Source organism: Mus caroli, unplaced genomic scaffold, assembly GCF_978045245.1.
Source record: "Mus caroli unplaced genomic scaffold, Mus_caroli_1 scaffold_10, whole genome shotgun sequence".
NCBI classification, from domain to species: domain Eukaryota; kingdom Metazoa; phylum Chordata; class Mammalia; order Rodentia; family Muridae; genus Mus; species Mus caroli.
The window spans coordinates 52100137-52126316 of record NW_028227265.1 but is presented as its reverse complement, the minus strand read 5'-3'; the positions used below and the strand labels follow the sequence as shown (position 1 = coordinate 52126316).

The 26180-nt window shown below is 42.4% G+C and overlaps 1 protein-coding gene and 1 long non-coding RNA gene across 2 annotated transcripts; one reads left to right on the top strand and one right to left on the bottom strand.

The window, feature by feature from the left end:
- Window positions 1–1698: 1698 nt before the first annotated feature.
- Tmem184c (transmembrane protein 184C) lies at window positions 1699–17020 on the bottom strand. Its single transcript, XM_021170870.3, has 11 exons — window positions 16926–17020; window positions 16367–16583; window positions 13236–13366; window positions 13113–13149; window positions 11555–11760; window positions 9782–9856; window positions 8346–8439; window positions 6568–6680; window positions 5411–5510; window positions 4671–4842; window positions 1699–4226 (listed from the first exon to the last, which is right to left on the bottom strand). The coding sequence occupies exons 1-11, from the start codon at window positions 16955–16957 to the stop codon at window positions 3364–3366; spliced, it is 2040 nt and encodes a 679-aa protein (XP_021026529.1). The 5' UTR covers window positions 16958–17020; the 3' UTR covers window positions 1699–3363.
- Window positions 17000–26178, top strand: LOC147002378 (uncharacterized). The gene is made up of 3 exons (XR_015048628.1): window positions 17000–17068; window positions 18337–18480; window positions 26092–26178. It is a non-coding gene; the product is annotated as an uncharacterized LOC147002378 (long non-coding RNA).
- Window positions 26179–26180: the final 2 nt, after the last annotated feature.

Sequence of the window (26180 nt, the reverse complement as noted above, 5' to 3'; positions counted from 1 at the left end):
TGAGTGCTGGGATTAAAGGCACATGCCACCATGCCTTGAACTTTGGTTGGATTTATTTCCCATCCTCTGATACTTATATGTTACCGAGTCCAAAATGATTGCTACCTTCTGCTCACTTGGTCCAACCAGCATAATGTCATCAATGTACCAATGTGATAACTTGTGGAAGAAACCTATGACACAGGCAGGAGAGTTAATATATCCTTGAGGCAATACTGTAAAGATATACTGCTGGCCTTGCCAGCTGAAGGCAAATTGCTTCTGGTAGCTCTATGAATAGGTACTGAGAAAAAGCCAATACCAGATCAATAGCTGCATACCATGTACCAGAAGTACCATGAATGTTTGTTCAAGTAAGGATACTACATCTGGTATAGCAGCTGCAATCAGAGTTACTGCCTGACTTAGTTTTCAATAGTCAACCATTTTTCTCCATGATCCATCTATCTTCTGCACTGACCAGGTAAGAAGGTTAAAGGGAGGTGTGGTGGGAACCACCACTCTGCATCTTTCAGATCCTTGTTGGAGACACTAGTTTCTGCAATTTCTCCAGGAATACGATACTGTTTTTGATTCATTATTTTCTTTGGCAGAGGCAACTCTAAAGGCTTCCATTTAGCCTTTCCAACCATAATAGCCCTCATTCCACTAGTCAGGGAACCAATGTGAGAATCTTGCTACCTTCTAAATACATCTATCCCAATTATACATTCTGCAACAAGGGGAAATAACCACAGCATGAGTTCAGGGACACACTGGACCTACTGTGAGTTGGACATCAGCCAAAACTCCATTAATCGCCTGGCCTCCATAAGCCCCTACTTAAAGCCTTCCAAGGTTCCCAAAGTTCCAAAACCCACATTCTTCCAAACAAAAGCACAGCCAGGCCTATCATAACAATACCCCATGGAAGGACAATATAAACCCCAATGTGTTCCCATTTAAGGACCCAATCTGCCTCTATTTTGAGGACTAGGCCTGATTTCAAAACAGGCACCAGCTTCAGGAATAGACTTCTAAGTCCCAGAAACTAGATTGTAAGACACCAGCTCTAAGTACAGATCATATAATCCAGAACCAGGCCATAAAACTCCCCCCAAAGAACAGCCTGGGGATAACCACAAAAATGAGGAAATAACCTTATTTCAGAATGGGCCATCTGCACTGGACAGCCCTATTTCTTTTCTTTTTTCCTTTTTCTTTCCTTTTTTAAAGATTTATTTCATGTATGTGAGTACAGAGTCACTGTCTTCAGACACACCAGAAGAGGGCATCGGATCTCCACTACAGATGGTTGTGAGCCACCATGTGGTTGCTGGGAATTGAACTCAGGACCTCTGGAAGAGCTTTTAATTGCAGAGCCATCTCTCCAGCCCAACAGCCCTATTTCATTACATGACTGAATGCTCGTGACATAGGAATGCAGACCACCGATCACCTGTGACCCCCTAGCACCTACCAGTGATAATGCAGATTACCTAATCCTTCTAGAGAGTTCCTCTGGTTCCCTATAAGACCTGGGTACCTTTGTCTGGGGTTGCCATTTTAAAGAATGGTTGATCCCTTCCTGCTGGCTGTTTACTATCTGAGTCTGGGGTCTTCCTTCAGCAATTTTTGGACCCTTACATCCAGAATCCCTGATATCAACTTGTCTTAGTTCGGGTTTTATTGCTGTGAAGAGGCACCATGACCAAGGCAACTCTTATAAAGGAAAACATTTAATTGGGGCTGGCTTACAGTTTCAGAGGTTCAGTCCATTATCGTCATGGCAGGAAGCATGGCAGTGTACAGGTAGGCAGAAATGGTCCTGGAGGAGCTAAGAGTTCTACATTTTGATTCATAGGCAGCAGCAGAAGACTGTCACACTGGCGAGACTTGAGCATATACATGAGCCCTCACAGCCCCCTTGCCTCCCGCCACCTTCCCAGACTCCACAGTGACACACTTCCTCTAACAAAGTCTCACCTCCTAATAGTGCCACTTCCCATGAGCGAAAGATATTTAAACCACCACAGGTATATAACACTAAGTCAAACATTTTCAAAAAATATTTGATTCCTAACCAAGCAATTTTTGTTACATTATTAATATGGTTCTGCATTCCACCTCACTGCTGGGGTGTTAGGACACTGCTTGGGGAGTTGAAATGCAGGGGCACTAAGCTATGTTCCTTCCTCACTGCCATTGGAGTGCTGGGCTTGTGGGACTCTCTGACACACTGCTCAGAGGAGGCAAAAAAAAAAAAAAAAAAAAATAGCCTAGGATGGAGGCCTCAGCCCATGTTTCTTGGGGTGAGAAATGACTGGGACACGCAATTTGAGAATGGGGGCCAGTGGACCAGCAATGAGCTCAAGGCCAGGGGGATCTGGCTTAGCTCAGGGTGTCAGGAGGTAGAAGACCTCCTCATGGTGGTTCTTGATCAAAGACAGTCCTTGGTCGTCCAAAGTGTTTATTCATGGTGAACAGGGTACATATACCTTACTCAGGGTAAACCAGAGATTAAATACCTTCTGCAGGAAGGAGTGTCTGGGAAGGGAAACTTATTGCCTAAACCTTCCTGCTGGCCCAGCTAGATACCTCATTAGCATGGAGAACTATGGGCTTTATGCGTCATGACCAGTTGTCATGGTCTTCTAGTGGGGAGTCATGGTCATGTACTTCAGGACAGGAATCAGGGATTCAAGTCCCTACTGTTGTAAATTATGAGAACTGCCAGGGTTCCTTAATCTGCTTGTCCTTACGTTTTTGTCTTGTGACACAGTTCCACTTGCCCCATATTTAAGAATCTGCTTGAAGAGTAAGATACAACTAAATAGTGGTGATGCACACCTTTAATCCCTTTAATTTGGGAGGCAGATCTCTGAGTCTGAGGTCAGTCTGGTCTACAGAGTGAGTTCTAGGACAACCAGGGGCTATACAGGAGAAACCTTGTCTCAAGGGAAAAAAAAAAAAAAGAATAAGACACATAAGAGTTTTAAGAGTTTAAATACAGTATAATTATGTAAAGTTAAATAGTACATGATTAGGATTAAATTCAATTAATTTAAATTTTCAGTCCAGAACATTACATTCATGCAGTGGTATGAAGCACTGTTTTTTTTGTTTTTTTTTTTTATGTTTGTTTGATAAATTCAAGAGCATTTTGCTAAAGTTGTTACTTTTTGAATATATGATATTCTAAATGATTAAGAAAGACAAAGCCTAGGAAATTTAAACATTATTTGTGATCTATAAAACATATACAAATATATGTATGTTAATATGTACATTATTAGTGTTATTTGAGTGTATTATATGTGGTTTTTGTCTTTCTTTGAGATTTTGTAACATTTTGAACTGTACAGAGAGATGATTATGTGAGCTCTAAGGGTCCATAGACGAGTCAGAAGACTCAGTCGATGAGTCAGAAGACTCCTGCTGCGATTCCGAGGTGTCAGTCATGCTATTTTCAGATGTTTCTGTTGAAGGAAATAAAGCCTGTGGCATCACTGTTTGTTCATGGTCTTGATATCGGCTATTATCAGGGATCGCTTCCTGTTCTGGGATGTAAATCATGACATCTCTGCTTCTGTCAATAAGTTTTTGTTGCTCTTCTGGGATGTTAATCATGACATCTTTATATATGCTGGTTATAGAAATTGGTCTCGGTGGAGTAATGGTCTGTCTGTCAATCATGGCATCTCTGCCTTTGTCAATAAGTTTTTGTTGCTCTTCTGGGATGTCAATCAAGCCTTTTTCATATATGTTGGTTATAGAAATTGGTCTCGGTGAATTAATGGTCTGTCTGTCAGTCATGACAGCTTTGCCTGTATTAAGATGTTTTTGTTGCTCTTCTGGGATGCCAATCAAGACTTCATATATGCTGGTTATAGAAATTGGTCTCGGTGAAGTAATGGTCTGTCTGTCAGTCATGACAGCCTTGCCTGTATTAAGATGTTTGTGTTGCTCTTCTGGGATGTTGATTGTGATATCTTGTCCGGGGTTGAGGAGCTTCTGTTGTTCTGCTGGGATGTCATTCAAAATTTCTTCATATATGCTGGCTATAGAAACTGGGCTTTGTGAATTAACAGTGTGTCCAAATCCTTGATACAGGCCCCCTGGGGAGGGGACCTTTGAAGAACCAGAAGTTAGATCTTGTGAAGAGGAGGAAAGCAGGCTTGAGTGTTCATTATGATCTGGGTCTCCAGGAAAACATTTCTTTTTTGGATAACCTCTCATTGTCCTCCCTTTAAGACAATAGAAACTTATTAACCAAAAGTTATTTTTACCATTTTAAACACAGGGTTCTAAAAATAGTTCCCCCCCCCCCCCGCCCCCTTTATCTCTTTGAATTTGAGGAGCCTACATCATGGCACTGCTTTAAATATGTTCTTATCTCTTAAAGAACTACTGAAGGCCATGGCAGGAGAAATATAATAGCCCATGTATTTGAGCTGAGGAGAAATCTGTAAACTGCAGGCCACACAGACAAGAAGCTACTGAGTTTAATCCTCAGCACAGATAAAAAGAAGCTGGGTATGGGTTTCCCTGGGGCTCTCTGGCCAATCAATCATCTTAGCTGAAATCTGTGAGCTCCAGGATAGTGACTCTGTTCCAAAACTCGATCTGAACAGCTCCTGAGGTTCATCTGTGGTCCCCACGCGCACATACACACCCAGCCTGTTACTTACCGACACGCCTTACTTGTTCAGAAATATCATCTCTGATATCGGACACATCCCACATGGCAAGAAAGGAATCAAAACAGGAGCCTTCCTCTGCTTCATGCACATAGGGTTTATAGGAGAACGTATAGTGGTGGGCAATTGCCGCAAAGAACATTTCGATACAGATTATAAAATCCTACAAACAGCAACAAAAACATCAGGCATCTTTTTGGTTAAATCTAATTTTCCAAACTACTAACTTTTTAAAGTTATTTAAGGTGTCAATTTTTTTTTAAGTTCCAGGCTATATTCATTTTCAAAAAAATTTTTTTCACTTCTTCAAAACATGACAAGCCACTTCTTTTGCATTCAGTCAAGTATTTCTTTCTTTTTTTTGGGGGGGGGGGAGGGGGCCAGGGTTTCTCTGTGTAGCCCTGGGTGTCCTGGAATTCACTCTGTAGACCAGGTTGGCCTCAAACTCAGAAATCCACCTGCCTCTGCTTCCCAAGTACTAGAATTAAAGGCATGCGCTACCACTGCCCAGCCAAGTATTTCTTAATGCTACCCAAGGACTGAAAGGTCTAAGTGGACCAAGAATAAAATAATTAACAGTAAGTATCTAGAGCTCACTTCTGTAGGGTTTCTGCACTGCAGAGTTGGCTAACAGTCTTGCCCCACTGTTTGCATGTTGTTCAGGGGCAATACTGCATCAAATGTATTAACAAACAATAATATTCCCTGAGTTCAGAGATGGCACTACATACCTGCAGTCCTGTGGCTACAGCTTCTGCACTTTGCCATTCCCAGGTACGCCTTTCTGAAATAACGCCCACTTTAACCAACAAAGCAATAAGTACCGCCTGCCTATAAGTCAAGGAAATGTCAATGTCACATCTCAACCCTGAAACGACTGACAGTTTTAAATATCTGCAACAGGCACACGCTGGGAGGTAGCTGGGAGGGTAAAGCACTTGCTGCAGGTGTCTGAGAGCCCAGCCCAGGTAAGGCCAGGACAGGGTTGGAGGGGGGATGGAGGGGGGCGTAGGCTGACTCCGGGGCAGCACACGTCAGTAAACCGTCAGTGCTCTTGATGGGAGCAAGAAGGTGGGACAAAACTTCAGGCCAGCAAGCCTGAGGTGTGCCGAGGAGCAGTTATAAGGCCCTGTCTCAAATGAAGAGCAAGAGCTGATGCCCAAAGTTGTCCTCTGACCTCAACACGCACGGATGACACTTACACCCCTCCACTCACATAGTAAACGCAACACATCATACACCAGAAGATTAGAAAAATGCAACTAGAAACAATGAAGGCCTCAGAGTACATCCCAGGACTCCACACCGTCCTGCCTTCAGGGCACATCCCAACAAGTTGTGTTGATACTTAATATATATACCCCCTTGCCTTGTGAATTAATTCTATTCTTCACAGATGAATTTCATTAGGCATTCTCACAACTTCATCATTTGGTTTAAATATCCTTTTATTGCTTTGAAACCAGGTATAAATAATTCGATTCTAAGTTCTAACAGCTTGTAAGTAATGGCCTGAGACTTAAGTGTATTTTCATGTGTACTGATGAGTAGGATTTTTATCATTCATTCATTTATTCATTCAGATATAGGGCTTTTCTATATAACCACGGTTGCTCTAGAACTTGCTATGCTGACCAACCTGGCCTCAGACTCAGAGATCTGGCTGCCTCGATCTAGCAAGCGCTGAGACTAAAGGTGTATGCACCACCCACCGCCTGGCACAGGACTAGCTTTTAAAAGAGGTAAACAATGGCATTTTAGGTCACCCCCTGTACTAACATTTGTTTTGTCTGTAGTTTTCCCTGCCTCATACTCACATTATCTTAATCAACAGCTTTATTTACTGGTATTTATAAAATAAGAACATTTATGAGAAATCAAAACTTACCAAAAAGAAACGAAAACCACGAGTTTTACACAGAGAAACTTGCCAACCGGTTGTATAGGGCTAAGCTCTTCCTTGAGGACTTTGTAAAACAGCAGCAGGCAGTACATGGCAAACTAGGAACAAAAGCAACATTCAACATTCTGCTATAGGAAGATAGTCACAGAACTGCTGAAGCCCTGGAATGTTCTGGCCAGTGTTAGTGCAAATTAGACAATGTTTTTAGATTAAAAACAGGCTTCCATGTTTTGCTGCTGATGCATAGAAGTGAAATTTCTCCAGAGAGATATGTAACGTTTTCTCCGGAACTCAAGGAAAGCAAAAAACGATGACAATGGAACAAAAGGTTCCCTTCAGCCAAAAGAAAAGCAAACACATCTGTTATGCTTTTTAAACACAAACTACCACTGCTTTTATAAGGATCTGCGTTACTTTTATTAGCAAGTCTCTTGCATAACATCTACATCACACACACACACACAGAGTTAATTTAATTTAATTAATTAATTAGTTTGGTTTTTCAAGACAGTTTCTCACTATGTAACCTTGGCTGTCCTAGAACTAGCTTTGTAGACCAGGCTGGCCTCGAACTCAGAAATCTGCCTGCCTCTGCCTCCCAAGTGCTGGGATTAAAGGTGTGCACCACCATTGCCCAGCTCATGCAGTTTATAAGTCAACACTAAATAAGTACAGTTTCAAAAAAATTCTGACTACAAGATCTGTCTCATACAAACAAATTTTCTTGAGAGGAGTCCATTAGTTCACATTACCCAGACTCCTGCACTACGGCTATGGCTCAGTGGCAGAGTGCCCACCCAACATGCATGTGGCCCCAGACTCTAGTTATCCTACTGCTTAAAGAAAAGGTAATTGGGACTCCAAGCATGAAGCCACTTCTTGGTTCCTATGAACTGTTACCCTCATTCTGGGATCAAACTCAGAGCTGTGTGTGCTAGGCAAACAATCCACCAGAGATATTCCACAGGTCCTAAGCTAATTTTCCAGTTATCTGTCATGAATTAAAATCAAATTTTGTTGCCCAGACTTTTTCAACTGGAAGTAGCTAACTTCGGTGTATGTTTCATAAGGTTTACTTTTAGTAACTGTCTAAATGCCAATGGGAAGACCAAATTATGTCCACTTAATTCAGAGTGTTTGTTATACTGTCCTTTACATCCGAGGCAAAAATACTTCTATTTCTTTAGAATACATTCCCAGGAAGGGGTCTATGGTCATGAAGATGACCATGAGGGAAGGCCCTAGAGACATGTCCCACTCATTTCCACTATGAACTTCTATTTTTTGGTGTTTCGAGACAGGATTTCTCTGTGCAGCTCTGGCTCTCCTGCAACTCACTCTGCAGACTGGCCTCGAGCTCAAAGAAATCTGCCTGCTTCCATCTCCCAAGTGCTGGCACTAAAGGTGTGTGTCACCAAGGCTCATCACATTTTTCCATTTTAATTTAAACTTTATCTTACCATAGGCCAATCAGACTTGCTCCTCTTACTAAACAGGTCTCCATTAGGTTTCATTTAGAAGGCACACTGTGTACATTACCCACACACAGGCATGCAGTACCAAGAGGCAACAGCAGGCCCGTGTGGAAACCACCAAATCACTCACAAGCATATCCTATATGTTTATATTGTATAAAGGTACATAGTAAAGCTGCCTCAGATTCTACGTAAAAATTAAAAGAATATTTCTCTAAAGAAATAGTGCCTGATAATATTTTAGCTACAGAAACTAATTTAATACAATTAAGATGATTATTCACTTACCAATTGTGACAAGTTATTTAGTATAACGAGGTATGTCCAAGCATTGCTGAAACCAAAGTTTCCCTCATCATATACGCCAAGGATTTCACATACGCTGAAAAGGGGCAAGAATCAGACAACTTTATGACTAAGCAAGTAGACCCATATCTTCCTATGTATCCTTTAGAGACTGAGCTTTTATTTTATGTGTATGAGTGCTCTGCCTGCATATATATATATCTGTGCATGGTGTGCATGCAGTGCCCTTGTGGCCTGAAAGGGCATTCAATGCTGGAGTTAGTAGATGGCTGTGAGCAGCAATGATGCTTCTAGGAACCAAAACTCTGCATGTGCTCTTAACCACACACATCCTCCAGCACTGAACACATGTACAAGGGACAGCGGCAGCACTGCTTAAAATTTATAGTCAGTTAATTTTTGAAAGCCTATGGATGACCCTATAACTTTGGTCAAAGATGGTTCAAAAACTGACACAGTAACATTTTTCTAGAAATGTATGATATGATCGTTCCTTTAACTTAAAGAAATTATAAATTAAGAACCATTAAACCAGAGAATAGCCATTAACTTCCTATTCTGGAAAGTCTGATTGATAAACAAGACTACAGCTCACTTTTTCCTGTAAATTATCTTGGAGGTAAATATTTAAAGGGCCAGATCCCCCTCCCCCAAGGACATTTTACCACAAGTATGCTCACCCTATTTTTAAGCAGGAAAGAAATAAAGAAATAAAGCATACTTCCATAAATGATTCTAGCTCACTGACAGGATAAAGAGTTGAACTGTTTTCTTCACATGGCTTTCTTTTATTTTGTGAGTTGCAGAACATAACATCTAACAAATCACAGAACTTGACATTTTGGGAGTTTTAGGGAACAAATTCCCAGGTTGTTTGATTATACCTCATATTTTGACATCAAACAGTTTTTGTGTGTGTTGAAGAACTGCTTGCCTCTGCCTCCCGAGTGCTGGGATTAGATGTGTGCAACATTTAAAGAAAGAGTTAATGAACTCTTAAGTTAACAGTGACTAACCCAACTGAAGGAGGATTGTCTTTTGAAGGGTTTTACAGTATGCTCTCAGAGGGTGTGAATCTTATGCTAATTCTTTGCACTGCTCACCAAATTGGAATCCAGCTTTTATACACGTGATTTTATAGCAGACCCGCCTTTCACTGTTAATCAACACTCTTTTTCTACTTGTTTTTCCCATATAATAAGTTCTCAAAGACATAGCCCAGGCTGGCTTTAAACTCTTGATTCCCCTGCCTCTACCTTCCAAGTGCTACCATTATTTGCCATGAACGTGGTTTCTGTGGTGCTGGGGGTTAAACCCAGAGCTTTGTGCATACAAGGCAAACACTATTAGCTGAGCTACACTCCTGAGCATGAAGCATGAAGCTAAAAAGGAAAAAGGCAAAGGCAAGTCCTACTTACAGCGCAGTGACGGTGGTGATTGGTCTGACCACGGTATATTGCAGCACTCCTAGCTTGCACCGAAAGAGTAGCATTCTGCAAAGGCAAGAGAACACAGCATTTCAGCTATTCCTTGGCAGCAGAATACCAATCCCTTTGACAAATGACATCAACTATATCTTATTCTGCCAACTTTGTTCTAAAACACAGGAGGGCAACAAGGGAGCCTGAAAGCCCATTTTGAAAGTATTTACTAACTTTATCTCTGAAAGACCCTGCCCCTCCCCCAGCTCCACTATAGCACAACAGAGAACAAATCAAAGGCATTGGGACCTTGGTCTTTTCCTGTCTCCTACTCCTGCCATGGTCACCTCAAATCAACAGGCCAAGTGATCCATTTCTGTGAGCCAAATAAGCCCGATCATCTCAGGAATTCTGCCAGTGCTAGAGAGCCGACTAACAAAGCTCCAGGAGAAAAACCGAGGCCCAGATGAACTGTGCACTTGACAAGTGAACTGCGCTCATGCACGCGCACTTAGCTTTGGGATGCAGCTTCCTTGTGAATGGGTTTACAGAAAGAGTTAACGGGACAAGGAAGAACCACCCTTTGTGTGGACAGCATCATTCAGTTCTCTTTGCTTGACGAATGTACCTGCTACATGCCTTTCCCACCTCAAACTGTGAGCCAATACTAACCCTGTGCTTCTGTTAGCAGTGAGGTGAGTAACTGAAGTTCTTTGTGTAGAACACAAAATCTTAACCTTTTACTTTAAGAACTTTGTTTTAAAAACTTTTAGTGGCCCAAACTTTTAATCTCAGCACTCAGGAGGTAGAGGCAGGTGGATCTCTTGAGAGTTGGAAGCCAGCCTGGTCTACAGAGCGACTCCAGGACAGCCAATGTTATGCTGCCCCGAAAATACAAAAAGAAAAACCAACCAACCAACCAACCAACCAACCAACAAAAAAAACAGCAACAAACAAAACAAAACAAAATCGTAGCTGTCAGACACACCAGAAGAGGGCATCAGATCCCATTAAAGATGGTTGTAAGCCACCATGTGGTTGCTGGGATTTGAACTCAGGACCTCTGGAATAGCAATCAGTGCTCTTAACTGCTGAGCCATCTCTCCAGCCCCACTTTTTTTTTTAAAGGGTTATTTATTTTGCTTTGTGTATGAATGTCCTGCCTGCATGTGTGTATGTCTGTGTGTGCCTTCCACACGTGTGTCTGTTCGATTCCCCGGAACTGGTTAGGGATGGCTGCAATGACTAAGGGTCAATACTTGGGTGCTGGGAAGTTAACCTGGATCCTTGCAAGAGCAACAAGCGCTTTTAACCCAAGAGCCATCTCTCCAGCCTTTTAGTAAGTGACACAGGCTTTTTCACCTTCATTTACTGTAACACAGGAATAGAACACAGCCTTTAATTGCTTTTGTTTCTTGTCATATATTGTCTTTCCACCTAATCTAAGTCATTTAATTAGCTGTGGATCAGGTCCAAGATCTGTAGGTGCCAATTCCCAAGTATAAAAAAGATGATCAATAAATATCTTCTAAGGTTTTCTTCCGCATACAATGATAAACTTGAATGAGCAATGAAATAAAAACCCAAAAACCCAAAAAACCAAAAAAACCTAACATGTGCATTATAAAAATGTATTTTGTTATCTTCCATACTGTGCTAAACCGGGTAAGGGCGCTGCCTGTTGTTTTGTCCTGTTCACAGCACTGCCTAGCAGAGAGAGAGCTGACTTAGGTTTACCAACTCTGCTTCTGAAAACCCAAGCATACTTACTCTCCCATCGCCCATGGTGGACAGCAGCATAGTGGAAGGATGTGGTTTTGTTGGTCTTTAGCTTCGAGATGTAGTATTAAGTTTGGGAACCGGATTGTCAGATAGTTGGTAAGAAATATCATAAAGTTATAGATGACATATGCTTCATAACATTCCCTCCAGGTATCCACGTATATTGCAATTTTGGGACATATCAAAGCCACCCACTATGGAGAAGCAAAGATGTTGAAGAAGAGCAGTAGCCAAAATAACATTTCCACTCAATTCCATTCAAACCACAGGACTCACAGACAACCATACAATTGGGGATCTTGTCGCATACTTACAGTAAACTCTAAATTACTCAGAAGGAACTTATTTGGGGAAGAGGGCAGGGAATACTGAGGACTAAACAACGCAAGACTGTCTTCCATCACTGAGCTAGAGCCGAGGTCCTGCAAGCATGCTTTAAAGTGCAGTCAAGCATCTTTGATACAGTTAAACAAAACCACAAGCGTCTGGGGTAAATAATGAACATAAGATCAGAAGTTAGTTGAGTTCTCAAAAGTAATTTGAAATTAAGAAAAAGTACGACCACAAAAAAAAAAAAAAAAAAAAAAAATGCCACTGAAAACATTCTTTCTTTTTGGTGTTTCTCAGAAACAGGGTATATGCAACATGGTTGTTCTGAAACTCACAATATAGTCCAGACTGGCCCCTAACTCAGTTTTACCTGAGTGCTTGCCACTACAACTGGCCAAGTTCACATGTTTTTTAATGTTAGTAAGAAAGGTAAAATATAATTATGAAGAAAAATGCAACTATCTAAGAATGTAGTATTGTAAATTACCTTCAGCTCTAGGTGCCACAAGGGAATTCCTCCCCATCCAGGCACTAAAATGTGCTCACGCTCAGGTCCGTCATATAAAATGGGCGGCATCAGCATGTGAATGAGGTACGCCTCTCTTAACAGTCATCTCTAGGTGACTTACGACACCTGAGAGAAGATATCAGTGCTGCACGCAGGTAAGAGGATCTTTTTGAGTTCAAGGCCAGTCTGGTCTGGTCTGGTCTGGTCTGTATGGGGTTGGGGGTTGTTTTGAATATTTCTGCTCCAAGGTTGTCTGAACCCATGCTTGCAGTTTCTGATAAGGATGCAGACTGTTTGCTATTATATCTTTTAGTTCCTGACTCAATTATTTATACCAAAAGAAGGGGAGAAGGAAGAAAAGAGGTTAGGGGGGAACTTTCCACAGTAGATACAACTACTGAGGCAATTAGATATACAAAAATGTCTTCAGCCAGATGACGGGATATGTGCCTTTAATCCCAGCACTCGGGAGGCAGAGGCAGGTGGGTCTCAAAGCCAGCCTGATATACAGAGTGAGTTCCAGGACAGCCAGGGCTACACAAAACCCTGTTTTGAAAACAAAAAAAAAAAAACAAATAAAATAGTGAAAAAAATTCACTATTAATCTCTCTTTGCCAATATTGTGTGTACATTACCTTATTCAGCATTCTCTAGAAGGCATAGTTAAATGTTATAAAATTCTTATGAAATATAATAAAATATACATACACTGTCCACACTGTATATTGGGACCATCCATAGGATCCTATGGAAAGTAAAACATAAAGAAAATTTAATGTGTAAGAATTAAGTCAGTCAATATCAGTAATAGCAAATATATTAAGAGCTGACCTTATTATGGGCTTTTGAAGTTCAGGTTGAGTGTAATGTACCAGATGTTGAAGGATTCCCCACAATGACACGGGTACAGTTAGCAGCAGAAATATTCCAGCTATAAACCATGATTTCGTGTGCATTCCAACCTAAAAACAAAAACAAAAACCGAACCCACATTTGTTTACATTCTGATAATAAAATTATAAAGATTAATATTTGTATTTCTTAAATTTTCATTTGATTAGTTATACTGTTTTGTTATTTCCCAAATAATTAGTAACATTAAAAAAAAAGATTTACTTTTGAACAATTAGATGTATATATGCACGTGTGAGTGTGGGCATCTGCTGACGTCAGAAGTGGGCACCAGATTCCTTGGAGACAGAGGCAGATGGCGCTGCGAGCTCTGGGACAGCCAGAGCTGCATATTGAAACCCTGTCACACAAAAGAACCCTCCTCAGACACACACACACACACACACACACACACAAGTTCTTTACCCACTCCTAGCTTGTCATTTACTCTCTCTATTGACTCTCGCTTGCTGTTATATGTGAAGGCCTGAGTGATGACCACGCACGAAGCCCAAGTGTCCACAGAGTACTATTAGGAACGAAGTTTCCTGTCTCTCTTACAGGCATGAGCCCTTAGTACAGTGTCACTTGGGGACTTGCCTCCCCCTCAGTGTTCTCATCGGTATAAAGGGACACTTTTCTATATTCTAAGAGGATTAAATAACTTTATAATTACATAAAAAACTAAAGCTATCTTGGGGATATACTCTAGCTAATGACTCTAACTTTAAAAATAAATCCCACAACTCCAAAGCTTCCCTCACTCTCGCCCCTCTCTGCCTATGTCCTCTCAGTCTCCTTCAGAGTCAAAAATCTTCAAAACTCATTTATTCTCCCGATTCTATGTTTCTACCACACATTCCTACTTAAACAATTCAGTTCTGGCTTTGGCCCTTCCAAGTGCAGTGGAATTACTGAGTCCCCAATGGCCTTCCTACTTGTAAGAAGTGACAGACAGGGTGGCAAGTGTGGACACTTCAAACATCCCCCTTGAAACCCTCTCTGTAAATCCCTGTGAAACACTGGTGCTGGGTCCTTCTGTCTGTACTTAATCTCAAGCATTCTTTTAACTGTGGACACTGTGTAAAGTCTGACCACTAGGAACTGGGCTGGCCTTGCCTCATTCATTTGTTGAAACACCTAGTGCCAAGTGGCCATACTTGGAGATAAAGCTGACAGGAAGGGATGTAGGTGAAATGAGGTCATAGTCTCAGGGAAGATGATCTCAAAAAGAGGTGCTTGAGCCATGTGAGGATTCAGCAAGAGCATGGCCATCTGCAACCTGAAATCCCACTCACGCCCATGATATTCGACTCCAAAATAGTTTTCTGACTGTAAAACATGAATTCCTGTTGAAGCACTGTTTATGATTGATATAACACACACAGACACACACACGTATGTATTAAACGTGTGCTTTTATGTGTGTGAGTGCTGGTGTGCAGGTGTGGAAGTCAGAGGACAACACTGGGGAGTCTGCTCTCCTTCCACCTTGAGGCAGGGTCTAGCTGGCTGGCGAGCTTCTAGGCAAGTCTGTTTCCATCTTCCATCTTGCCATAAACACCATTCGAGAGGGTTACAGAGATGAAGCTCAGGCGGCCATGCTTGTGTACATTTCATTTCCCTTTCTATACTGTATTCCAAGGAATACTAAGTGAGGAAATTACATTTAAATTAAGATTGCTAGACCTAGCCGGGAGTGGTGGCACATGCCTTTAATCCCAGCACTCGGGAGGCAGAGGCAGGCGGATTTCTGAGTTCGAGGCCAGCCTGGTCTACAGAGTGAGTTCCAGGACAGCCAGGGCTACACAGAGAAACCCTGTCTTGAAAAACAAACAAACAAACAAAAAAAAAAAAAAAAAAAAGATTGCTAGACCTAAATTTGGGTGGACAAATCTCAAATTGCCTAAAAACATAACAAATGAGAAATATTTAATGTCATATTATAATACCCTTAAATACCTATATGAACTATAATTAGAAAAGCCAACAAAATTTAGTGAACAAAAAGATCCTATGAATATGTTTTAGACACACTGATTAAAATATTTTCCACAATCAAAGGGGGGTGGGTTGTGTGCATCTACCTGGTCTGCCACAACTCTTCCGAAATAACTGTTTCTTAATAAAAGTATTTTTGGTTATTAATTGTTAATTCTAAGTTTTCACTTTATAGATATATTATAGACATAGGTTAGCTACCCAGCTTGTAATACTTTACTAATGTCACAACATGACATCAACAAAGTAGGCCAGAGAGATGTCTCAGCCAGTAGGTGCCTGTCTCCAACCCTGATAGATTCAGCTCAGTCCTCAGCATTATGATGACAGGGCAGAACCAACTGCCCCAAGTTGTCCACCTTCAGACCTCCACAACTGGACCATCCCACAAACACACCAACAAATACAACTTTTTCTTTTTTAAATATAAAGGAACACACAGGGGATGTTTGTAAAATTTTTGCTTTGGTTAAGGAGTAACTTCAGGTCTGGGAATGAAGCTCAGATGGTAGAGTGCTTGCCTCAAATGAACAAAGCCCTGGGTTCAATCCCTGCATTGAATAAACAGAATGATGGATACACCCGTAATCCAAGCACTGGGAAGGTGGATGAGAAGGATCATCCTAGTCTACAAAGCAAAATCCAGAACAGCCTGGTCTACAGGAGATTTTAAGGAAAGAAACAAAGAAAACTTGTAACTTAATTAGCAAAGTCAATTTAACAAGAATCCTTTGGTTCCAGAAAACCGGCTAAAAGCCTATAAAATCCAGAACGTAGTTTTCAAGGTAGTTTATTTGGTCTGGTCAAGCCCTAGTACCTGCATAGCAGATCTGATTTCAAGAATAAAGTTCTTTCTGGGACTGATGGATATTGGGAAAGCAGCCCATTGTAAGTAGGTGCATTAACTTTCTCCACCCGGACCTACCTCCAGTTGTAGCGGCTAAATAAAACCAGACAGGTTGGTTTAATGTCCACAGACGAAATGTTTTTCAGACCTCAAGCATTAGAAGGCAGACAAAGGAACTCTGTCAACCAGCGGAAGAAAGGGTAGAGGTGCAGGACCCTCTTACCTTCATTTTTTGAAATTTCCAAATGCATATCGGAACCGCGACCAGGATGGCCGTTGCGTAAAAAAGTACCAACAGGGGTCGGATCCATCTCCTCCAGTTATTTCGATTACATGCGCAAGGCATGTTCTGTAACAAATATTCTCTAAGTTGCTGAGTAATAGAACCAAACCAAGAATTTGGCAGGTTCGCTTTTTCGGTTGTCTTCTCCGCTGGCGCCCTATAGGAAAAGATTTACTAGCCGCTGGCGCCGCGTTCTCGGGTCGCTCTGTGTTTGCGGCTGCTGCAGCGGTGGCCGCTCGGGATGCTCGCAGGTGCAGGCTGCATCCTCGCCGGCCAACCCGCATGGACTCAGTGCCGCCGCGGCGTCGCCTCCGCCTCACCTGGAGGTCACCCAGAGTCTCTGCTGCATCGTGACCCCGAGGACTATCAGGGTAACCTAGGGATTCTAGGCACTCGGGGTCTGACCTGCATCTGGTACCCTACCAGCCCTCTCCCTCGTCCAGCTCTGGCAGGCTAGTCTCCGCCCCCGGAAGACCCGGCCCAGAACTTCCTCACTCACGGCTTCGGAACCTCCACAGTAGCGGAACTCATCTTCCGCCGACGATTCCACTTCCGTTTCCGTTCAGATGCTTGCAGCAAATGATTTGCTCTGAGTTTCAAGCTGAGCTAAACCTTGTCCCGCAACGCAAAGCTTTGTGATTGGTAAGTTACGGAGGAGGGCGTGGCTGTAACCTAGGTTACAGAAAGGGCGTGGCAAGGGCAGGAGAGGAGAGGAGCGGCGGATTTCAGGCATCTCTAACTTACCTAGTCTAAGTGGTTCCCTAAAAGGGCTGCGAAAGTTGTAGCAACTGGGGACGTTTCAGAAACACCCGCTACATTCCTGAGACTTTACTCCATCTAAAGAAAAGACATAGTGAGGGGCAGTCACTGTGGAGTGGAACTTGAAATAGCTTTATTTTTCTCAGAAGGCTTCCCAGTTGTCTTTAGTGGGGGAATGGGAAGCCCGCTGGAATAAGACAGAACAGGTTAGATTTCAGTCAGATGCTAAAGTTTAGGGTCCTAAGGAGGAATTTCTCTGCATAATTTCTAGACCCGGCAAAAGAATCATTCTAAGAATAGCTTTTTTGAAAGTAACCGCCAATATGAAATGTTCACGTTTCAAACTTGAGTTAAAAAAAAATTAAGATTTAAAAAGTTGGTGTTCTGACATCGTTTCTATACACCTGAAGCTTTTAGCTGTATAGCTTTACAGATCAATGACATGGGATCTTAAATTCTTTCTAAATCAAGGGAACAAGCAAACATCTGAGTCCCGACTAGACACATGAACACTGCTTATATTGTCATTTTCTGAAATCAAACACTAACCTCTACCCATTTTGTATGAGTTGATCTGCATAAAAGTACCGAGTAGCGATGGATAGTTTTCTGTTTCACAGATGAGAAAAGTGTCAAGTGATTAATTTGTCCAAATATTGACCTATTAAGTAATAGAGCTGTTTTCTCTGACTTTGGACTCTGCTTGATGTTTAAATATTTGCCGTCACCTGCAACCAAGGGACTTCTGCCTATTAGCCATCTGGACAAAATGCCATGGACCAGAGTCTCAAAGTATACAGATGAAATCACATTCCTCAGTTACCAGAGCCTGGAGTCTGACTTCTGCTGTCTTTCTTCTGTGATCTCCAGTTTGCACATTTCCTTAAAGGGGCTGTAGGACTTTAGTTTGGTTTACACTATAAGTTAAAAATAGTTGGTTTTAAGGAAATTCCTAACCATTAGTGAAATCTTGGTATACTGTTGAAATTCAGAAAATTAGGGAAAACTCTTGCTTTACAACTTATCACCACTACTTATTTCTTGGCAAATGGCAGTCTTTTTTGGATAGGCTGTCTAACAGGACTTGTTTCTGTGTGTTCAGCCATACTTTTACTGCTGCTGATAGTCATCTTTTCCATTCCTTCTCATAGGAAACCAATTTTTACACAATTTCTGAAATCTATTTCTGCACTCTAGTGCTGAGCCCGGTGTGGCCATGGTGGGGACAGAGTGACATGGTTCCTGCCCTTGGGACAAGTCCTCCAGTGTGAGCCTCCATGAGTGTGATGGCTGCTGTGAGTATGTAATTCGCATTCCTCCTAGGGATGTCCTCCCAGTTAACCTAAGGACTCAGTGAAAATTAGAAACAGCTCAAATCCAGGAGCCAAGGCTGTGGCTGTGTCTCAGCAAAATGGTAGACACTGGGACCTTCAGGACAGCCCTTAAGGCTGTGGGAAAGAACTCTAAATACATGAGTTCAAAATACATATAATTTCTCAACTATGCAAAATATAAGGATGCAATATGAATTATAAGGAGCCTCATGAATCTAAAGGACTAAAAGCAGCTCACTATGAGCCAGCTTATCAGAAAGATACAAAGGCAGAAAGATTCCTGAGATCAAGATCAAGGTTAGGCCCAGGTGTGGTAGAAATGGTAATTCTCAGGGCAGGGTCCCATCCAAGTAATTTACTGTCTGTGCTTTACAGAAGCAGACAGATTTCTGAATTTTTTTTTGCAATGTTAAGGAAAAAAAATGTATGCTTGCTATCACTTAAGGATCAGAGGGCTGGGGTCTCTGGATGCAGATTCATAAGATAATCAAAAGGAAACCTGGTTGTAAATGACTGGATTGATTTGTAAAATAAAAGATTGGACCTGTGTTCTGCAGGAGATGAGCTATCCAGAGAAGTTTTATGATAAAAAGCAAGAATTGCTTGGAGAAAAGTCACATACTCATGTACACAGACACACACACACACACAAACACCCACACACAAGCAAGCAGGACATAAACAGAGAGATCTCTTAGAATATTGAACAGAACACAGGTCATCAGCTTGGATCCAGGATTTGACTTCAAGTCATTCTTTTTGCTGTCCCCAGACACGTCTCGCAGAACTCCTCTCCATGCTGTGGCTGGTCCTTGCCACTCTAGCATGATCCTTCATGCTTTGTCAGAACCATTAACTTAAATGTCCGTCCATTTCTCTTAGACTGTGAGTTCCTCAGAAAAGATAAAAAAATTTTTTTTTTTTTTCGAGACAGGGTTTCTCTGTATAGCCCTGGCTGTCCTGGAACTCACTTTGTAGACCAGACTGGCCTTGAACTCAGAAAATCTGCCTGCCTCTGCCTCCCGAGTGCTGGGATTAAAGGCGTGTGCCACCACGCCCAGCAAGATAAAATTATTGAACCATTTGATTTTTAGCTGGGTGATAGTGGCACACACCTTTAATTCCAGCACATGGGAGGCAGAGGCAGGTGGATCTCTATGCAGTCATGGCCAGACTGGTCTAAAGAGAGAGTTCCTGGACAGCCAAAACTCTCTGTCCTGGCCCTCTAGGCAGTGTCGGGGTAGGCTCCCTCCATACCATTCTTGGGCATATATCCAAAGGATGACCCTATACCACATGGAAATTTGCTCAACTATATTCATAGCAGCTTTATTCATAATGGCCAGAAACTGGAAATGACCTAGATGTACTTCATCAGAGGAATAAAGAAAATGTAGTACATTTACACCATGGAGTATCACTCAGCTATTAAAAACAATGGCCTCATGAAATCTGCAAGTGGATAGAACTAGAAAAGATCATCCTGAGTGAGGTAACCCAGACACAGAAAGACAAACATGGTATGTACTCACTTATAAGTGGATGTAAGCCATAAAGTACAGGATAACTGTGCTACAACCCACAGTCCCAAAGAGGCTAAGTACTGAGTAGGGCCCATGTCGGGAATGTGAATCTCACTGAGAAGGAGAACTAGAATAGACTTCATGGGTGACAAAGTGGGGAAGTGGGGTTGGGTGGGGCATGTGTGGGGTCTGGGTGTGGGCTGGGGATGGGACAGGAGGAAGCAGGTTTTGGGGAGGACAGAGGAAAGGAGGGAAAGAGTACTGGGTTTTTAAGGTCCGTGTTTAAACCACTGAGATAAATATTTATCTGTCGCCTTTCCCCTCAAAGGTGTGTTACTAGAGTTACGGGATTCATGACTATCTATCATGTTCTCTAGTTTCCCCACAAGAAAAGTGATAAAGTATCTTCTGTCACCCAAGAAATTTCAGGAATGAAGGCAGCTAGCTATGGAGGGGGGAACCCTCTGAAGGTGTAAACAATCTGAGCAGTGAGAAATTACCTCATGTGAAAATCGTGGCTCCCCAGATGAGCTTTCCAGTCATCTGGTAGGGAAGGTCTTTTCCTTCCTTCCTTTTGCTCTGCCCTCTCCCCTCCCTTCCCTTTCTCTTCTCCTTCCATCCTCCGTCCCCTCCACCTCTTGTATCTCAGGCTGACCTCAAACTTGCTACATCACTAAGGTTGACCTTGAACTTCTATCCCTTCTCTGTTTCCTGAGTACTGGGATTACAGGCCTGAAGTACCAAGGGCAGTTTGTGCAGGGCTAGGGTTTAAACTTGGTGCTTCATGTACTCTGGGCGACTACTCTACCAACTGAGTACTTCATACCCAGCCCAGTTCTTATTGATTTCCACCAACATTTTTTTGTTTTGTTTTGTTTTCAGATCAATTTAAATGACACTTCTGGAGTATAAAGGTGCAGGCTAAACGGAATGAGAATGAAAGCCCCTCGTGTGTGTGTGTGTGTGTGTGTGTGTGTGTGTGTGTGTGTGTGTGTGAGTGTGAGATAGGGTTTCATTCTATATCTCAGTCTGGCCCCAAGCTTTTCAATCCTCCTTCTTCAGCCTCCAGAGGGCTGGAATTGCAGATTTGAGCTATCACATCTGACTTGAGAAAAACCCTAGTAACTTCAAATAATAGAAATTGTATTGCAAGGCAGATGATTCTGGATATTTTATAGTGAGAAATAAAAAAGTAATACTGAAATATTTTTACAGTTTTAAATAAAAATGAAATATTACTTGTGCATCGCATGCCAAACTGTGATGATCCCCAAAGAAATCTCAGGCCTGTACAAGGGGAGATGTTAATCCCACCAGGCCAGAATAAGATCACTACCACAATTTTGAGCCAAATTTGAAGCAAACTTTAAATACTGGTCAGGTCCATTCCTGGTTTCCTAGAAAATAAGTCACATTTTACATAAGCTTAAGCAGGCATCCCCATATGGCTTCCCCATCAGCTCTGTCAGGGCAAGCATAGCTCCTGGCATACCCACTTGCTGTTTCTCTACCCCTGAGAAAACCTGTGGCTTGTTATCTCCCACAAGCAACAGCCTTCAGTTGACGGCTTCTGGCAAATGTGTGGGTGAGGAAGGGCCCAGCTCTATCTAAGGGACAGGCCACTGAGAGTTTGACCATGATCTCTGGTGACTATATAGTTAACACAAAGCGAACTTAATTTTTCCCCCTTATTTCCACTTTTACTTTTTTTGGGGGGTGGGGAGGTCACAGTGAGGGGAGCAGGACATGGGAGTATCAGGAAGGGATTGTGAAGGTGTATGACGTGAAACTCCCAGAGAATCAGTAAAAGCAAACAAACCAACCGAACATAAAAACCCAATAGCCTTCACGATTTCAGAAGTATCGGCTCTTGTGCACAGGGTTTACAGGTTAGTGGCGTTTTTGTTTATGGGTCTCTTAGGCCCAGTAATTAAAACTTAATACATAACTTTGGCTCTCACAGAGGATTAGCTGGAAGGCTTTGTGCTAATGTGGATACATGTTCTCCTCTTACAAAAGAAAACATTTAATTGGGGCTGGCTTAGGTTTCAGAGGTTTTAGTTCATTATTATTATGGTAGGAAGCAAGGCGGCATGCAGACAGGCATGGCATTGGAGAGGGAGCTGAGAATTCTACATCTGCATGGCAGGCAGCAGGAAGGTTTGAGTTTCTGAGACCTCAAAACCCACCCCTAGTGACATACAAGGCCTTCTCCAACAAGGCCACACATCCCAGTAGTGCCACTCCCTGTGAGCCTATGGGGCCATTTTTCTTTAAACCACCACAGGTGCTGTGTCCCCAAATATCCTGTTCTTTCCTCAAGAGATTGCACTTTGATGCATCCTTTGCAGAAGGGATTGTGCTGTGTGGTCCAGACTATGGAATCTGAATGGCAGGGGTTAATGTTCAGCCTAACATGTTTCATTGCTGGTGTAATGGGTTTGAATCTGAACCCTCAGCTTTGGTTGTTTGTTCCCTAGCTGGTAGTGCTATTTGTTGGGGACCTGTGGAACCCCCCTGGTAAAGCAGGTCATAGAGGAAGACCTTTGAAGGTTAGATCTGCTGCTGGTTCCTGCCCTGCCCTGTGGTGCTCCCCACCACACACTTCTGATGCCCTGAACTAAGTTGTTTCTGTGCCTTTTGTGCCCTGATTGTTGGAAACCCTCAGAAACCATGAACCAAAATAAGTCTTTCTTCCCCAGTGAGTTCTCTCAGGCTTTCCAGTCACAGCAGGGTGAAAATGGCTGAAAGCTCTCAGCACCTCCCCCCTCACTCTGGCAAGTCATGCTGACTAAAGCGGTGCCTCTGCACCGAGAGTGGTCAAGAACTGACATTTCCTTCACATAGCATTGAGGAAAGAACTAATTTTATTTCCGCTGTGTGTGGGTGTGTTGTCTGCATGAATGTACATGCATGACGTGTGTGCCTGCTGCTCATGGAGGACAGACAGGGACATTGGATTCCCTGGAACTAGAGTTATGAGTGGTTGTGAGCTCCTGTTACCAGGAGCTAAACCCAGGTTCTCTGGAAAAGCAGCCAGCACTCTGCTCTTATCTGCCATTTCCTCAGCCCTACAGGAAAGAATTTAGAGACTTGGAAGAGAGGGGCACAGGTGTGGACTTTCCTCAAATGGTGCCAGGCAATGCCCAGGTAAAGGCAGTGCCCCTGTGTCCACACTGCTTCAGTGGCCATTTCCTGTCATTGCAGCTACGACTGAAGAGGGAAAACACAGAAACATGTAGTAACATTTCCTGGCCCAGAGTATCCAGAGGGACAGTGGATACAGATGTAAAAGTTAGCCTGATACAAAAGGACCCAACTTCAGGATGGAAAGTAAGCAGGGAACACCGCTTGTTGGCTGAAGATTGAAGGATGTGAGGTTTGGCCCTATGTGCAAGCTGGTGTAGTTTGAGTGATGAATGTTCCCCAAAAGCTTGAGTGTTCAAATGCTTGGTCTCTAGGATGGTGGGAAGTGGAAGTAGGTCCTTAGGTCTGGGCCCCTTCCTCTGTCTTTTGCTTCTTGGCCATGAGATCAACTGTTTTCGGTGCACTGTGCATCCTGCTGTAGTTGACCAGTGCCCAAGGTTCTAAAATTTATGGGTCTACACAATCAGCCTTGTAATATGTGAACTAAAATATTAAACTTGAAAACCAGAGTGAATTGCATCTCTGCCTGTCTCTGTCTCTCTGTCTCTCTCTGTCTCAGTTCCTCTCTCTCTCTCTCTCCCTCCCTCCCTCTCTCTCTCTCTCTCTCTCTCTCTCACACACACAGACACACACAGACACACACACACACACACACACACACACACACACACACACACACATCAGTTGGAGGATAGAGGACCAATTTGATCCAATATGGCAAAGTTGATTGCTTGCTCTCCATTCCTCAAGACAGCAATAAACCAGAATCATCTTAATAAAAGCGAGGCCATGTAACCTTAAAGGAGATTTGAGAAATATTATCAAAGGTACAGTCACCTCGGGCTTGTCAAGGAAACATTATCAGGGTAAAGAGAAATAGTCACACTTTGTGTTATTGTCAAATAATTGTTTTTGAATGAACACTAATTGCCACATAATCCTAAACATGATTTCTGACTAATGTATTCAGAATTCCAGCAAAAAACACATGCTAAATTAAGTGAAGTGAAGAGTTCGGTGGCAGGACTGTTTACAAGGGTGTTAGCAAGGAGCACAGAAGCCATTTGGGACAGGTCGGTAATGCATCACTAGGATGTGGTGTTAGGTTGTGTGTAAGGTCATCTGAACAGAGTTTTCACTGTTCATGGACACACCCCCAGGGGAGTGGAAACAGTTTGTCTTCCCCTCCTTTCCAACCATTTTTGCCCTCTACTGGTGAGATCCAGTAGAAGCCAAAGCCAGCTTCACTGGGCTTGAAGCATGGCCGAGAAGGGGAGGCTGGGTGCAGCTTGTTAAATAGAAGGAATCAACCCTGCCCAGGAAAGCCAAGAGTTATAAACAATCCTCAATCAAAAATATTCCAACCCCCCCAACTTCCGTTGCTGGCCAACTTCTTTAAAATGATTATTCTGAGAACGAATAAACTAGAAATCAGGTGTTTGGGACAGACCTCTGCCCACCCTTATACCACACTGTATTATATATTTTTATTGCACACATGGATAAACATTGATTTGCATTTTACTTGCTAGTGTCTTCTGAAGTTGGTTGAGGCACTGCAGTCCCCATTCCCAATTTACCCAGAGAGAATACCATCTGTTCTGATGTTTGAGTATGCCCTCATTTGCGTCTGGCACAGACTCGCCAATTATTTCAGCCATCTTCAAGACTGGTTCTCATCAGCTTGGCTTTATTGAACTGAATGGCCATCGACACTGAGGCCTTCCATCTATAGGCTCAGCTTTGCATAGTTGGTCACCTTGCATAGAAATGTCTGCCTCAAAAATGAGTTAAAAGTCATTGGAAGGGAGCTGCTGACCCATTCAAATTCATTACATTGGAATTTCAGCTGTACTGTCACTGCACTTTTAAAAAGTGTGATACAGTATGACAGATGTCGTGAAATCAGGGCTGTGTGCCTCTGGAAAGCACACATGAGTGACAATATATAGATCTGAAGTTTACAGTAACGCTGAGCAGACCACATTGGCTGTGAGGCAAGGGTGCATCTGTGCCACACGTATTTCTATGGAAGAGGTGAATCAAGGCAGAGTGCGAGCAAATTTTGATCTTGATAATACGTCATAGACTTCTGTGCAAGAATGTGTAATGCCCAAAAAAGTTTGGTGGCCTAGTTTCTTTCCAATAATAGTTCATCTCTAGTTTTATAATTGTGAGCTGTTGTTATATTATTTCATATTGCATTATTTATATATTGTCTTTATTCAGGATTTGGGGAATTTCTATATATTACATTGTTTATATATTGTCTTTATTCACGATTTAGAGAATTTCGACTTTAGGAAGAGGTTGTAATTTTTGTATTCAGATTGTTTTAAGGTTGGGAAATGTAATGGTTTTGTGCTTGTGTGTGTTGTGCATGTGTGCATGTGTGGGTGTGTGTGGGTACGTATGCACATAGGATTATGGTTCTCACTCTCTTATCCAGGATTTAAACCTCTCCTTTATTCTTCAAGTATTGGACATGATTCTCAGTATCAAGTGAATAAATGATTAAAAGAATAGTTCTTAGATAAAGTCCTCTTCTCTACCTTCTGACTCCTGCATGACACTTTTGTGACTCAAAATTTTAGTGATTAGAACAGGCTAGCATAATGGTTGTTTATATTTTACATCTATAATCTACCCAGTGAATCAGCTTTTAACAGACTGGAGCTGTGTCAGGCAAACCCAATTCAATTCATTATGCTTGGCATGGTTATTTATACGAGCATGCTCAGTATGTGTTAGTCTTGTGGATAATTAACTTCTAAAAAAAACTATTTTAAATCCTCTCTCTCTCTCTCCCCCTGTCTCCCCTTACCCCCTCCCTCCCTCCCTCTCTCTCTCCCTCCCTCCCTCCCTCCCTCCCTATCTCCCCCACTCTCCCACTCTCTGTCAGGTACACCCATATCACAGCACACATGTGGAGGTCAGAAGACAACGTCTGGTGCCAATCACTGCCTTCCACTTTGTTTGAGATAGTGTCTC

Bases quoted from the DNA above. Each gene is read 5' to 3' on its own strand.
- Tmem184c (XM_021170870.3), bottom strand. From the start codon at position 16,957: ATGAGTTCCGCTACTGTGGAGGTTCCGAAGCC. The intron at 9,857-11,554 runs GTAAGTATGCTT...TTGCCTTTGCAG, and splicing joins CCACCATGGGCGATGGGAGA to AATGCTACTCTTTCGGTGCA. The intron at 6,681-8,345 runs GTAAGTGAATAA...TTTTGTTCCTAG, and splicing joins TAAATAACTTGTCACAATTG to TTTGCCATGTACTGCCTGCT.